This window comes from Oncorhynchus mykiss, chromosome 20 (genome assembly GCF_013265735.2).
Source record: "Oncorhynchus mykiss isolate Arlee chromosome 20, USDA_OmykA_1.1, whole genome shotgun sequence".
Lineage (NCBI taxonomy): Eukaryota > Metazoa > Chordata > Actinopteri > Salmoniformes > Salmonidae > Oncorhynchus > Oncorhynchus mykiss.
The window spans coordinates 17,271,117-17,288,070 of NC_048584.1; the positions used below are offsets into that span (position 1 = coordinate 17,271,117).

General features: G+C 42.0%; 1 protein-coding gene across 1 annotated transcript; it reads right to left on the reverse strand.

Moving 5' to 3' along the window:
• Window positions 1-3,333: 3,333 nt before the first annotated feature.
• LOC110499076 (meteorin) lies at window positions 3,334-14,154 on the reverse strand. Its single transcript, XM_021575960.2, has 4 exons — window positions 13,818-14,154; window positions 12,773-13,209; window positions 7,720-7,779; window positions 3,334-6,416 (listed from the first exon to the last, which is right to left on the reverse strand). Exons 1-4 carry the CDS (start codon window positions 13,916-13,918, stop codon window positions 6,103-6,105), a joined length of 912 nt encoding a protein of 303 aa, XP_021431635.1. The 5' UTR covers window positions 13,919-14,154; the 3' UTR covers window positions 3,334-6,102.
• Between the last annotated feature and the right edge of the window lie 2,800 nt (window positions 14,155-16,954).

A 16,954-nucleotide genomic window follows, 5' to 3' on the forward strand; every position in this document is an offset into this window, starting at 1 on the left:
AGCTGGCCCCGAACAAGATGGCGTCTAGGCCTCAACGGTTTTTGAGTTATGGCCATTTCTCTGGAATTAAAGGTCCAAAACTAAAATAGAGAAATTATTTTTCCGCTTCACGTCAAAGTCAAGGAGCCTCCGGTGTCAAAAAAAAAAGATCCAGCCATTTATCTATCGTCATTTAAGAGAAATCATACAGTGACAAATTGGTGATGTTCAAAGATAGTTTTTTTTTTTTTTAAACAGTTACAGATCCAGTTGCAGGGTGTTCATACAAATATTTTTAAAGTGTGCTGCTGAAATAACACACACTCACTAAACCCTCTGTAAATAACTCAGTTCTTAACGTAAAGACTTAAAACTCAGGATTCTGTAAATCAGGATATGAGTTTATTTATAGCTTCCTGTGCCAGTGCCTTAAATGGTGTCATAGTGGCTGTTTCCAAGGGTTAAAAAGATCAGATCTATTCAAAACTTCATATGTGTGATTAGGCAACCCCCATGAACTGTAAGTCAGTCATTTCTCCCAACAGATGTAAAAGAAAAGCTCTCACACACACACACACACACACACACAGCAAGGATGGAGTGACAAAGTGCGGTACTTAATGACACAGAGAGCAGGCAATGGCATTACCATAGTCCCTAGGCCGTGCCGAGTTCAACGAGATATCCCGCTTGACCGTAGCTCGCTCGGTCTAAGCGCAGCGACCATTAGAAAAGCAGGCCCAAAATGAAGCCTGCCCCACAATGTCATTTGCTTTTGGGTGACAGTGAGAGAACCGTTAGGGTGAGAAGCACAATTCGACCTCAGGTACGTTCCTAAGGTCCTTCCGATCCGTGCAAGCCTAACCTTGACCGTGTGGCATTAACCCTTAACAGTTAAAAGAAGGTGTTTACATCAAACAGTTTGCATTGACTTCTCTCCCCATAGGAATACATTGCCTAAATTCAACCTGAAGCCTATATGGGTTATGAATGCTGTATGAACCTGTCTTCGGTAACAGTCCATCAGGCCACTATGAGTTCTACCTGTGTCGATTCTAAGCTTCCTGGAACAACCGGAAGTGGTTAAAATCACCCTAAAAGTGTATATCCATACCCTGCCTGCAGTTTGATAGACATAGTGCATTCAACCCTGTGTAAATCAGTCAGTTCTTAACATAAAGACTTAAAACTCAGGATTCTGTAAAAGCATACCCCAATGAGGATATTTGTTGACTTATAGCTTCCTGTGCCAACCGGAAGTGCCATAATTGGTGTCTCAGGGGCTGTTTCGAGGGGTTAAAAAAGTCAGATCTTTCCAAAACTTCATATGAGTAATTAGGCAACCCCCATGAACTGTAAATCAGTCATTTTTCCCATAAAATTTCAAAGGAAAACTAAATCACACACACACACAGCTTGGAAGGAGGGACCCATTGGGGTGCGTAGAGACATACACTGCCTGCATTAGTTAACCTTGTTGGAACTTTAAAAAGAACCGTCAGACCTAGAGTTCCGAAACTTTAGAAACCTGTTCTAGACCTCAGGTCGATAGTGCATGGTGAGTTAGGTGGCTCTAGAAGGTTCTCGGACCGAGAAACAGCCTCGTACATTTGCAATGACTTCAATTCATTTTTGCATCACAAAAATGACGACATTTAGAAATGTCCCAGAGTCTCGGCCCATATAGACGGACCCCAATGTTCCTGTCCGATAGCTCATTCAAGGACCCCGTAGCAAGTCATGGAAAAAAGTGGATTTTCAGCACCAATTAGGGTCTAGCTCGGACACCAAATGACCTATTGAGCCGAAACTTTGGATTCGGGGTCGCCTCAGCTAGGCCTACACATGACATCAGAAATGGACCCGCAGCTAGAACGTAACTACGTGTTTTACAGTTTTTTTATGGTTTGAACCGAAGGCGGTGTGAATTTTGGGCCAGCTCTGAAGTATGTGATAGTTGGCTACTAAACGAGTTGGAAAAAGTGGGTTTGGTGTCAGTTTGTATCAGTTTGGTGTCAGAATGATCTCTAATTGACTGATGGACGGTGACTTGCTGGTGACTCTTGTCCATTTGCAATATGTTTAAACAGTGAGGTACCATCACCAAAGTGACATTTTGAAATCAACCCTAACGAGCGATTGAGAGGAACCAGAATCACTGCCCAGCCATCCCGAGTTCATCGGGCCAGTCAATTTCGCATTCCTGCAGGATTTTTATAGCATGACAAATTCGTGATGGTAAATGCCCATTGAACCATATTGCAAATGCACAGTGACTTTGCAAAAGTGAGAAAACATAAACAAATGGACATAATGAAATCAACACAACGAGCGATGGAGAAGACCCACTATCAATGCCCGGCCATCCTGTGTTCATCAGGCCAGTCAATTTTGCATTTCTGCAGGATTTTTGAGCACGTCAAATTTCTTATGTTATTTGGCCAAAGAAAAAGTGACTTTTGACTTTGACTTTTGACTTCCTATGAAATCATAATGCAAATGGACAAAACATATGCCTTATGCACAAGTGAAAAAAAGAATTATAATAACAAAAGTTGACAATTCAATAGTGAAAAAAACATCACCAAATGGACATGATGAAATCAACACAACGAGTGATGGAAAGGAACAACAATCACTGCCCGGCCATCCCGAGTTCATCAGGCCAGTCAATTTTGCATTTCTGCAGGATTTTTGAGCATGTCAAATTTCTTATGGCATTTGGCCCCAAAAAAAGTGACTTGACTTCCTATGAAATCATATTGCAAATGGACAAATCATCTTCCTTATGCACAAGTAAACATTTTAAAAAATTATGATAACAAAATTTTACAAAAGTATATTCATACAGTTCTTACACATGATTAATTGACATAAAATCAAAACAATTTCGAAAAACGGTCCAGAAAGCACTTTTTTACGAGGGTGATACGTTTTTTTTTTTTTAAGTTCACATTTTCGACTTTTGACTTCCTATGAAATCATATTGCAAATGGACAAAACATATGCCTTATGCACAAGTAAAAAAAAAAAAAATGATAATAAAATACGACTAAAGTCTGTTGATACAGTTCTTATACGTGTGTAATTGACACAAAATTCGAAATAATTTTGAAAAACGGTCCAGAAAGCACTTTAAGGGTGTGTGAAGTTTTTCATAAAATTTTGCTATTTTTGACTTTTGACTTTTGACTTCCTATGAAATCATATTGCAAATGGACAAAACATATGCCTTATGCGTGAGTAATAAAAAATATATATATAATAAAATTGGATAAAAGTATATTCATACAGTTCTTACACATGTGTAATTGACAAAAAAATCTAAATAATTTTGAAAACGGTCCAGAAAACACTTTTTGGGGGGTTTTTGAAAAAAAATTCACTTTTTCAAAATGTTGCTTTTGGATGTTGACTTGTGTTGCATTTCCAATATGAAAAACCAAAGTAGAACGCACTCGCCACCTGTTGGATTTTTAAAGTGTTACAACTGGCATTTGCCATATGGCATTTGCAATCAACTTTACACGAATCAACGCCACATTGGGTGGTATTGGACACCGTGTATATGGTTTGTCCAATGCCAATGACTTCCCATTCATTTTTGTCCATTTCAGGGGGGGGGGGGTATTCCCTTACTTAATTTAAGTCCCTGTGTTCAGTCTTGCTTTCTGTTGGTTGAGAGGGAGTATATAACCCTTTAAACCTGGCTGACTGGCATGAGGACAGAGTGAGCGACTGCGGCATCATCATTCCTCCCAGCCCGCTCCGAACACTACATTACCCTTAATGGTAATGTATTGCTTACTGAAAGCGGGAGTCAGAGCACAACAGAATTCCAACCGTCCTTTTCTCACTCCCTCCCTGCAACCCATTAGGTCTGTTTGCATCCCTCTACCTCACTTTCATTCAAGCAATTCATTTTGGGCCCTCAGAGATCAGGATTAAGGACACTTATAGTGACTTAACATAGTTGGAAAAGTCTATATTTCTCCCACATATATCCAAGGGACAACTAGAGGTTGTGGTTTGAAATCAGTGTAATGAAATTGGGCCATGTTTTTCAACCATGGTCATCTGTAGTCTCAGTTAGCCTAACGTTTTAAAGATGTGTGCATGAGCGAGAACTATAAAAGTGTACAACTATACAACTTTACTATAAAAAGTAAGTGAAAGAAGCAACCAAGAAAAATCCATGAGATTCAAATGAGCTTTTCAGACTTTGTCACAGACAACATAAACACTCCACAATAATGAAAAACGTTTCCCCCCTCCAGAAGTAGTTTGTTTTAGATGTTCTTATTTACATATTAACATTCACATTGGTATGAACACAAAAATCACACAGAAACAGATTGACAATATCAGCAAACATGGCAGTATTGCGTATTTCTTTTTATATACCACTTCAGCACATCACGTTAATTTGATATTAATCGCTTCCTTCATCGATTAGTGCACATAAGACGTGACATTTTTTGACTGACCAGAATTGCCAAACAGACCTGTTTTGTCCCCCTCGTAACTTATCCCAGACATACTTACTGCTAACCCCAAAACTGGTATAAAGACTATTACGCAAATACATTGAATATTGCTTGAAGAATTCAGTATTGATATTTGGACAAAATTGCTTGAGGTTTCCACGGCTCAACATGGTGATCAACATTTCGGACACATGCTTGTGAAAATTAGATCGCTACTGCAACTCTTTCTGCCAGCTTTGAGACATATTCCATTGGACTTTTACAGTTAGGAATATTGCTGTTGTGGGACTACAACTGTTGACAAACATAAAAAATGTCCTCAAACTCCCATTAATACAGTAACAATGACATAAATCTGGGCCAGTAGGCCTTACAGCATCTCAATATCAAGACATCTGTTTTGTTAGAATTTTGCAGACAGCTTTCTTAGGCTTACAGGTGGCAATTTTTTTATGTGGAAAATGGGTATGAATAACTACAAAATGGCTGCAATGGGAAACACTACTGCAAAATAATTATGTTCAACTGGAAAAACAGTTTCAAATTAAAATAAATCAGCATATAAAACTTTTCAAACAAACTGAGATAACAATGAAATCTTGGAAGTCAGCAGCATCATAAAAACTCTTCATTAAATATTTATGCAGGTTTCTAAAAGGCAGAATTTCCCCCACAAGCTCCTATTACCTTGAGATTTTTTTTCTCCGAGTTGACTAATGTTGTGAAAGTGCTTTCAGCACTAGAGCGAAGCAAGATTTGAACCTTCTACACTAGCGCTAACATGTGCCAGCCCTAGCCTAGCATGAAGATGTGCTAGCAATATCTGTACATATATTAAGTTCTGATCACACCTCTTCTACGCTACATAAAATCAGCTTTTCATTTTGGTTTTCAGTGCTTGCAGCATCAAGACATTCCAGATCATTCCCTTATCAGTGCAAATTACGATAAAAAAAATAAAAAAAATTGAAAAAGAGAAATCCCCTCCCTAATCTCCAATAAAGAATTGTAACACTAAGAATAGTCCACCATTGTTTGTTTCAACTACACATTTGTGCAAACATCTTGGACACAAAATGGTAGATTTCCCAAACAAAAAACATTGAATAAAATGAGTGGCCATTTTGAAGACTACCATAGAAAAACACCACAGCCTTGTGGTTAATTACTGGAATAGCAATTGTGTAACTTCTAAAACAGACCAACTTCACCACAGAATTTTTCACATAGTTTCCTGAGTTTAAAAGACAAAGTCACACTCAATAGCTCTGAATCCATGCCTGACAAATTGTTGCTTGTTGTTACGGAAAGCTCTTCTGAGAATTCAGAATAAGCATATTGGCATCTGGAAAATTTGTCCCGTGCCAAATTATTTAATCTCATCTAGTCCCCACGGTGTCCTTCATATCGCCACAGGACTGCATATTGCACTGCGAATGTTGCTAAGAATGAGGAGTTGGGCATGGACAGTCCTTTGGGGAAGACTAAGAAGCTACACCATCGGGTGAGCTTCGATCTTCTTCACCTTTCACTCAGAGGTTTGGCAAACCAGAGGACAGGTTGATTGAGTTAAGGCTGCATTGTGAGGCAAGCCCTATTACAGGGAAGTAGTCAGCCGAGATTTGGGGTGGTCTGCTCAGTCCACAGCCAGTTCACAGGGTAGCTGCTGGACCAACTTGGCCTGAGTGTAGGCCTGGAGGAAGTCCTTGTAGCGGGGCGCGCAGCCCAGCCACGCTTCGCCGAAGTGTATGCGGCCGGTGAAGAGGAAGCTTCCTGCCCCGTTCCGGACACCACACTGCAGCAGGGTCCTGATCTCGCCTGAGAGGGTCAGGCGGCCTGTCCCGGTGAACAGGGCATATTTCTGGCGAAATACTCGGGTGGTGCTGACCTTTATTACCGCCGCCCGTAACTCGCTGTCCTCATCCACCGCCTCGATGTTACCACGCACCACTGGAGAAGAGACACCAGTTAGTCACAAGCCCTTATTGCCCAGATTAGTTTGTAACAGCAGTTACAAATATAAAGATCATAATTCAACAAAATGTGGACTAAGTTGGAGGAAATATATTTGAATTAATGTACTTTTCTTGAATACCTGCTCTTCATCTTCTAAAAACATTTTTGAAACTGCTGGGAAACCAGTCATGTTTTCGCTGTAAAAAAAACAGCTGAAGTAATAAAAAAGTAACTAGGATCCTAGCCCATCAGAGGCTAAATTAGTATTGGAGAACTTCCTGGAACAGTTCCATAATCCCGGCATAATTCAGCCCGATTAGAGCCATGCGGATTAGTCCACTGCACTGTCTCAGGGGGGTGGGGTTGGGATTAGTCCACTACAGTATCTCCAGAAGGGGGAGGGGCTAGGGAAACTTCAGGGCACTGGAGGAAAAAGTTGTTCAGTTTCACCTCTACATACTTCCACCTCTGCATAGTTTAAAGGGATGAGAATTTGGATCACTGTCAGCCCAACCTTAGCTGGGGTACCCTTACTTTAAGATGAGTCGACAACCGATTTGTAGTTCCTGAATCGTGACACAAAATTATTACTTTTTTTGGTTGAAACTGAATGGCTTTTCTAGCCATTTTGTATTGAAGTAAATGTAGTTTGAATTGGGGTAGAAAATGCAGTGACACCAAACTGCAGAGGTGGGACCAAGTCACTATTATTCGAGTCACATGGAAGTCAAAGTCCGAGTCTCCAATGACATTAAGCTCAATATGCACATGTAAAGCTCAGTATCTTCCGTTTTGAAAATGCATCACCATTTATGGCTGTAATGACACGCCACATTTGCGCAGCGATTGTTTGAGAACCACTGATATATATAGCAAATAGATTTGTGAATAGATTTGCTGTACAGCTATAGGATCAGGTGAAGCGCAAAATGTCAAATTGTAGATAGCGGATCGCCATAAATCTTCAGAGGATGCAGCTTTCAAAGACTCAGCCACTATTGGTTGACCTGTCATGATATATTGCTTGTTTGATTTTTTTGCTCTTGAAGTGCCACAAAATAAGTGACAAACCCTGGCCAGATAATTTCAAGTCATCAGTCTCAAGTCAAAGTCCCATCTTGAGGCTCCAAGTCAAGTTATTTTATTCTGTATCAAGTTGAGTCCCAAGTCATCCAATCTGTAACTCGAGTCCAAGTCATGTGACTCGAGTCCACACCCCTGTCAAACTGTTCCTTGTCTGGCAAGTTATAATGGCAGCCCGGACAACAACAGGAGGTTGTAAAAGAGGAGAGCTCACCAAAGTCACTGGTGCAGACAGCCATAAGGAGCTCTGTGTTGTTACAGGGTCTGCAGGCACCTGGGGAGAGAGGGGGGAGAAAGAACCAGTCAGTTGGAGCTCCACTAATCAAACCATGCCAATTCCCTCCACTCTTCGCCTACTCCCTTGTTTGATATTGTAAATCACATAAAACAAAAAAGTAGGTATGACATGGTTAAGTTATTATATTTCAAAGCTTTATGTAAAAAAAAAAGAAAAAAAGTTGAGCTTTAACCTATCCTGTTGCACACATAAAGGACACAAAAAAGGGTGGAGGTGAGCCTATAAAGAAGATCAAATGCTCTGGAGGCGGGATATGAATAGCCAGAACAAACCACCATGCAGAGAGATACACACCGCAGTGTTCAGACAGCGGCTACTTTTGCGGTTCGGAGAGGAAGGCCAGTGAAACTTAAAAAGGTGTGAGACTCCACTGGCCCCAAACGTTTTTAAAGCCAAATTAAATCAGCCACCCTACCTCCCACCTAGATCCTGCTAGGGTGTTTGCACCCACACCTCATCAAAGAGAACCAGACAGGGCCAAGAGAGGAGGGTGGAGAACTTTAAAATATTTAAATGGGCAGAGCACCACTTCTACACTTTTTCAGAAAGCACTTCCTTCCTAGGTGTTGTGACGGCTTCATTCACAGCCAGTGGTGTGTATTCGTGGATGCCAAGCGAAGCCAGGCTTCCCCCCCAAAAAATGTATTGGGCAAATTTATCTTTCGTCTCATTGTGTTTTCATAATATTCCTTCAATTCGCAATTGGTTGTATCTTACTGGAGAAATCATCCAAGCGAGGGAAACAGCACCTCTCTCTAGATATGTGTAGCCCATGCATCTGGATGCTGTCTGGACAAAAATAGTGTGACATGTTGCCGCAGAAGCATTTTGATTGATTAATGCCAGCAAGTATTTGGCCTGTTGATACATTTGTTTATAAATAATTAGCCAATCAGCATTGAGCTGAGCTCAATGGTTGGTGGTTCTGGTGCAGCAGAAGGCCCACATAGGGAGGCAAAATAGTTGTCCTGAAGTACCTAGCTAGCTAAAAAAATCTGCCATGGATGGACTTGGTGTTTTTACTTATTTTCCAAACAGGCCAATGATTATAACTGCTATTCTGAGCTAACCATAAATGAATTCCTTTTGCCACTGGCTTGAGACGATTGAAGTTCAATATGTAGCAGGCTCACGTTTAACTAACAAGCTAACTTAGCTGGTTCATTGTTGCACATGCGAGAAAGTTAGGCTAGCAAGCCCCCTAGGGCATAGAAAAGTGTACACTACTGTATGACAGTCAGACCCTTGTGCCAACATGAAAGCAAGGAGGATGGCAGGTGTTCATCTAGTCCACAAGCAGGGTAGGTCAACATGTTTTTTCTACTCAAATGATATTTAGCAACACTGGACTAAAAAGTTGATATCTTTTGTTTGTTTTCACTGTATTCGGCTAATCATATACAATATATATAGCCTAGCTGATTTGATGCGGTCAAGCGACCATCCCTCATCACTGTCAAACGCTCCCTAAAAAACTTCAGCGAGCAGGCCTTTCTAATTGACCTGGCCCGGGTATCCTGGAATGATATTGACCTTATTCCGTCAGTAGATGATGCCTGGTTATTCTATAAAAGGTGCTTTCCTCACCATCTTAAATAAGCATGCCCCATTCAAAAAAAAATAGAACCAGGAACAGATATAGCCCTTGGTGCCCTTGACCAGTACAAAAACATCCTGTGGCGTACTGCATTAGCATCGGATAGCCCCCACGATATGTAACTTTTCAGGGAAGTTAATAACCAATATACACAGGCAGTTAGGAAAGCTAAGGCTAGCTTTTTCAAACAGAAATTTGCATCCTGTAGCACTAACTCCAAAAAGTTCTGGGACACTGTATAGTCCCATGGCGAATAAGAGCACCTCCTCCCAGCTGCCCACTGCACTGAGAATAGGAAACACTGTCACCACCGATAAATCCACAATAATTGATCATTTCAAAAGCATTTTTCTACAGCTGACCATGCTTTCCACCTGGCTACCCCGGTCAACAGGCCTGCACCCCTCACTGCAACTTGCCTAAGCCTCCCCTATTTCTCCTTCACCCAAATCCAGATAGCTGATGTTCTGAAAGAGCTGCAAAATCTGGACACATACAAATCAGTAGAGCTAGACAATATGGACCCTCTCTTCCTAAAATTATCAGCTGAAATTGTTGCAACCCCTATTACTAGCTTGTTTAACCTCTCTTTCTTATCGTCCGAGATCCCCAAAGTTTGGAAACCTGCCGCAGTCACCCCCTTCTTCAAAGGGGGAGACACTCAAGACCCAAACTGCTACAGACCTATATCTATCCTACCCTGCCTTTAAGGTCTTCGAAAGCCAAGTTAACAAACAGATTACAGACAATTTAGAATCCCACTTCTCCGCTATGCAATCTGGTTTCCGAGCTGGTCATGGGTGCACCTCAGCCACGCTCAAGGTCCTAAACGACATCACCGCCATCGATAAGAGACAATACTGTGCAGCTGTATTCATCGACCTGGCCAATCACCACATTCTTACCGGCAGACTCAACAGCCTTGATTTCTCAAATTACTACCTTGCCTGGTTCACCAACTACTTCTCTGACAGAGTTCAGTGTGTCAAATTAAAGGACCTCTGGCAGTCTATGGGGGTACCACAGGGTTCAATCCTCGGCCGACTCCTTTCTCTGCATACATCATGTTGCTGGATAACGATTGATCTGATCGAATCTAGGCCTAAGAAAATAGAAACTAAACATTTCCATTTTCATTTATTGGACAAGATTGAAAGTTCGGCCGACAGTCTGATCCACCTCTATGCACCATTCTGTCTACTTCTAGCCCTTCTTTGGACACTGTTAACTAACCTCCAGATGAGCTTCAATGCCATACAACTCCCCTTCAGTGGCCTCCAACTGCTCTTAAATGCATGCTCTTTCGCTGCCCACACCTACCCACTCATCCAGCATCACTACTTTGGACGGATCTGACTTAGAATATGTGGAAAACTATAAATACCTAGGTGTCTGGTTAGACTACAAACTCCCCTTCCAGATTAAGAATCTCCAATCCAAAATTAAATCTAGAATCGGCTTCCTATTTTGCAACAAAGCATCCTTCACTCATGCTGCTAAACATACCCTTGTAAAACTGACTATCCTACCAAGCCTCGACTTCGGCGATGTCTTTTACAAAATAGCCTCTAACACTCTACTCAGCAAATTGGATGCAGTATATCACAGTGCTATCCGTTTTGTCACCAAAGCCCCATATACTACCCACCATTGCAACCTGTATGCTCTCGTTGGCTGGCCCTCGCTTCATATCCGTCGCAAAATCCACTCTCTGCTGTCAATGACTGGAACGAACTACAAAAAACACTGAAGCTAGAGACTCATATCTCCCTCACTAGCTCAGATCACTGCACATAGCCAATCTGTAAATAGCCCATCCAACTACCTCATCACCATATTGTTATTTACTAAGCTCCTTTGCACCCCAGTACCGCTACTTGCACACTCATCTATCACACCAGTGTTTAATTTGCCATACTGTAATAATTTCACCACTATGGCCTATTTATTGCCTCACACCCCTTATCCTACCTCATTTGCACACACTGTATATAGACTTTCTCTATTGTATTATTGACTGTATGTTTATTCCATGTGTAACTCTGTTGTTGTCAGTGTCGCACTGCTTTGCTTTATCTTGGCCAGGTCGCAATTGTAAACCAGAACATGTTCTCAACTAAGCCTACCTGGTTAAAAAAAAATGTAAAAAAATGTTTAAGTTGAAATGGTGCTGGAATAGCAGAGGCAGTGCTCCTGTTTTCTTTGTGCTGACTTGCTGTAACTGTTAGAAACATTAACTTACACGACCTGCAACATGGTTAAGCAACTGTTTTACATGCAATATTTGCTTTATGGACTTCACCAGATGCACGTTGCTCACCGGTTTTGTGATGAAACAAAGGTGTGTGTGGTTGAATTTATTCCACCAATGTGTGACTTGTCTTTTTGTTGTCTCTGCCTTATTGTCCATCACGTGGTGTATGAATGGATGGGTTATAGAGCAAACAATGCAATTATCACGAAATAGGTTGTAATATGGCTTTTTTCCTGGCTTGACTTCCCCAGTGATTTTACCCACGCACCACTACCAAACCCTGGCTGCATTGCATTGTACAAAAACACCCTGGCATTTGTTTTGGCCTTGCAAGTTGCTGGCCTTGCAAGTTCCAATAAGTACACCCCCTAACCCACCCCTCTTCTTAGTGAAAATGTCTGATAAATGACATTCCTGCCTTCTCCCTGGCCCATAGAGAACCTCCCCACATGCCCAACCAGAATAACTGTGTGTGTGTAGAGTGGGGAGGGGGTGTATTCCTAGAACCAAGCCTCTTTAAAGAGGGGCCGCTCAACAAAAGTGGGGAGCATCTCAGCTGGGGCAGAGGTCTCCCTGTCGCCAAGGCAATGGCAGTAATCTAAGAAAACACTCTCCATTGAAAGGAGTTGTAAACTCTGGAGAGAAGGCTCCAAATACTGGGCTTTTGTCCCCCCCCTAACACTCCCCCTCCTCTCTCCATTCGCCTTCAAATCTAAACCAGGGGACAGGGCCTGTAGGCCTATGCTTCCAGGGAAACTAGAGGACACTTCCCCCACTCTACTCTGCCTGGACACTGAGAAAACAGAAAATAAACACCAAAAAGCAGGTCTGTTTGTACGGAAACATCTTTAGGGGGTGTTTGACGAAATATAATGGAATATGACTCAGAGACGCACACAAAGAGAAATACAGGAAATATGTGGGGGAGAGGAGAACTGAATTCTAAAAAGTTGTTTGTAAGGCCCATCAAGGAGCATATTCAAACACTATTTTGCTTGCTTTGCGTTGAGAGAAATCTTTATAGTTCACGCTTTTATGTTTATCCATTTCAGCCCAAATTACACTTCCATGACCCAGACTGATCCAACATGGCTGGCTCCCTCCTAGGTCCAACTGACCTTCATTACTGCTGACGGGGTTTGAGTCGAGTGACAGGCGCACAGTCCAATCCCCTCTCAGCTCGTAGCGGAAAGATGCAATGCGGCGGCTGATGTCCTGGTGGGGAGTGGCCTGGAGGAAGAGGGCCACCTTCTCGCCGGGCAGGCGGCTGAAGCAGCGCACCCGGGTTGGCGGAGACTCCTCCAGACGGTCCCCTACCAGGAGCTCCAGGACCCCGTCTCTCTCCAAGTAGAGCTGGGCCCCGTGGAAGTGCTCGGAGGGCTTGACGCAGGCCGTGATCAGGCCCGAGCTGCTTCCCCCAGGCCCCACTGCCGCAGAGGGCAACCTGGGGGACAGGGTGAGGCGGAGCGCCCCCTTAGGATAGAGCCAGTCCAGAGCACCCTCAGAACAGTGGAGGGAGATCTGCTCCACACTGCCTTGCTGCTGGGACAGACCACTGTGGGATGGAAAGATGGAGGGAGAGAAAGGAGATAGTTATACAAGTGGACTTCTATGACCTCCAAGCCAGACAGACTAGTCCTCAGAAGTTGTCCTCTTGAAAATTGGAGTCACCAATATACCGCTTGTAAGGAAATTGCACTAAACCTTGCAGGATATGTGGTTTTGGTGTAGGCTTTAGATGTGGGGGAAACTTGAGGGACTGAGGGAGAGCTTGCAACATCAAAGAAATCGGGCTAAAATGAATGACAGATTAACCTTTCAAGCCTGCGATGTTGCATGGAGTGCATTTCACTCATTTTAAGTGCATCATTTGAAAACTATTAAAACATTCTTTCAAAATACACATTGAACTGAGGTTTCCATTCGCAGAAAAAAAGGAGTGCCGCCTATTGGTCACCGAAGGACCGTGCCATGTGGATTTTTTTTTTTTTTTAATCATAGAGTGTTATGCTGTTAAACTATCTCACTCTGCAAGACTGTAACCCCAAAGCGCGCGTGATACTTTGTTGCAAAGGCACTGGAAACATTTAATTGAGCCCAACAACTGTCTGGTCTTGATCCGATTAAGATCTGATCATTGATAAATATATAAAGTGTACTTGCCTCCCCCTCCAGCTGCATTGGTCTTCGGAATAACTGGACAGAGCGCAGTCAACAATGGGTAAGAGTAGGATCCAAACTTTGTAAATCCAAGAAATAGCCATTTCCTTCAGTACGTGCTACAAATGAGAAAAACGTAAATGTTCCAAAGATGCAGTCCCTTCAACCTTTAAGCATGGGAATCTCCACCATCCCCTATCTAAGCAAATTGTATTTTGCTGTTCTTGGCAACCTCCATAGCACGGTACCCTCCTCTTCTTGCTGATTTCCAGCTACAGTTTTAAAGGAGCATCCCTACCTCTATTCTGGCTCACTGATCCTAGTGCATAAAGAGAGGAGTCGTCTGAAGGTTTTGTCTTTGAGCAGAAGTTGGTCGACCAATCAGAGTTGGAGAGGATCAACTTTAAACCACTCACACGATAGAGGGGGAGGAGTGTGCTCTGTTGCATGTGACAGAAGAAGAATGATCTATCAGTATGCAATAATAAACTGTTGGTAATAGATAAGAGGCATTTACCATTGTGTCAAACAAGCGTGCGCAAAGTAGGACTATAATGAATTGCTTGGGCAGAAATAGGAGTTCGGTATGATAACCCAATCTGACCTCCTTTGTTGAAATGTGAGGTCTCTATGTCCTCGTATTTTCTCTGACAGATAATAAGCAAAATCACAGAAAACATATTTTATCAGGGTGAGTGAATATATTGGCTTGAATGTTCTTGACAATATAGGACTACATGTGTTGGATCCCACCTCCTCAAAAGTAGAAGAAACCACTCAGTGGAAAACAATGATTCCATCATGAACAAGAAGAGGTTTAGAAACATATGTTAGAAGCACAAGCAAGACTGACAAAGAAAATTAAACCTAGAGACAGAACAGTGTGGACGGAGCAGAGACGTTTTCCTTATTGTGCTAATGTTAACTAAGGACTTAGAAAGGTTTAACTCCTTGGTTAGCTTCATCCGTTACTCATAGCTAACTCCTTGGTTAGCTTCATCCGTTACTCATAGCTAACTTGTGACAAGACCCATGACCATGAAGTTGATGAAGAGGAGATGGATGGTGTACCCGTTGGGTGCTGTGCCCTCTGCCCTCCCCCAGCTGGGGTTCTCTTTCATGTGGCAGTATTATAACCTCAAACATTATTTTGTACTCGTATCCCCATCCATTTTCCTGGACTGAAACAGTGACTTTGAATGTAGGTATATATGTTATATTATATAATTATAAATTATATATTATATACAGTACCAGTCAAAAAGTTTGGACACCTACTCATTCAAGGGTTTTTTCTTTATTTTTTATTATTTTCTACATTGTAGAATAATACTACGAAATAACACATATGGAATCATGTTGTAACCAAAAAAGTGTTAAACAAATCAAAACATATTTTAAATTCTTCAAAGTAGCCCCCTTTACCTTGATGACAGATTTACACACTCTTGGCATTCTCTCAACCAGCTTCATGAGGAATGCTTTTCCAACAGTCTTCAATCAGTTCCCACATATAATGAGCACTGGCTGCTTTTCCTTCACTCAGCGATCCAACTCATCCCAAACCATCTCAATTGGGTTGAGGTCGGGTGATTGTGAAGGCCAGGTCATCTGATGCAGCACTCCATCACTGTTCTTGGTCAAATAGCCCTTACACAGCCTGGAGGTGTGTTGGGTCATTGTCCTGTTGAAAAACAAATGATGGTGCCACTAAGCGCAACCCAGATGGGATGTGTATCGCTGCAAAATGCTGTGGTAGCCATGTTGGTTAAGTGTGCCTTAAATTCTAAGTAAATCGCTGACATTGTCACCAGCAAAGCACCATGACACCTCCTCCTCCATGCTTCACGGCGGGAGCCACACATGCAGAGATCATCCGTACACCTACTCTGCGTCTCACAAAGACACGGCAGTTGGAACCAAAAATCTCCAATTTGGACTCATTAGACCAAATGACACCTATCCAATGTCCATTGCTCGTGTTTCTTGGCCCAAGCAAGTCTCTTCTTATGATTGTTGTCCTTTAGTAGTGTTTGCTTTGCAGCAATTGAACATGAAGGCCTGATTCCCGCAGTCTCCTCTGAACAGGTAGCCAAGTGGTTAGGGTGGCAGGTAGCCTAGTGGTTAGAGTGTTGGGCCGTAACCGAAAGGTTGCTAGATTGAATCTCCGAGCTGACAAGGTAAAAATGTGTTTCTCTGCCCCTGAACAAGGCAGTTAACCCACTGTTCCTAACCTGTTACTGTAAATAAGAATTTGTTATTAACTGAGTTTCCTAGTTATATAAAGATGAAATAAAAACAGTTGATGTTGAGATGTGTCTTGAACTCTGTGAAAAATTTATTTTGGCTGCAATTTCTGAGGCTGGTAACTCTAATGAACTTATCCTCTGCAGCAAACGTAACTCTGGGTCTTCTTTTCCTGTTGGAGGTCCTCATGAGAGCCAGTTTCATCATAGCGCTTGATAGTTTTGAAGAAACGTTCAAAGTTCTTGAAATTTTCCGCTTTGACTGACCTTCATGTCTTAAACTGTTGATTCTCTCTACTTATTTGAGCTGTTCTTGCCATAATATGGACTTGACATTTTACCAAATAGCGCTATCTTCTGTATAGCACCCCTACCTTGTCACAACACAATTGATTGGCTAACAATTTTTAAGAATAAAAGAAATTCCACAAATTAACTTTTAACAAGGCACACCTGTTAATTGAAATGCATTCCAAGTGACTACTTGATGAAGCTGGTTGAGAGAATGCCAAGAGTGTGCAAAGCTGTCATCAAGGCAAAGGCTAGCTTTGAAGATCCTAAAATATAAAATACATTTAGATTTGTTTAACACTTTTTTGGTTACTACATGATTCTATATGTGTTATTTCATAGATTTGATGTCTTCGCTATTATTCTACACTGTATAAAATAGTTTAAAAAATGGAATGAGTAGGTGTGTCAACTTTTGACTGATACTGTACGTATGTGTGTGTGTGCATGCTTCTGTTTCTCTCTGCAATGTGTGTGTTTTATACGGCCTATGGTGTGTGTGTCTGCATGCATTTTTGAGTGTGTTGAAAAGCAGGGAAAGGCCTTCTTCTGATTTGAGTTATGACAATGCCTCAGACACCATTGTCTCTGTGAGGACAGAGC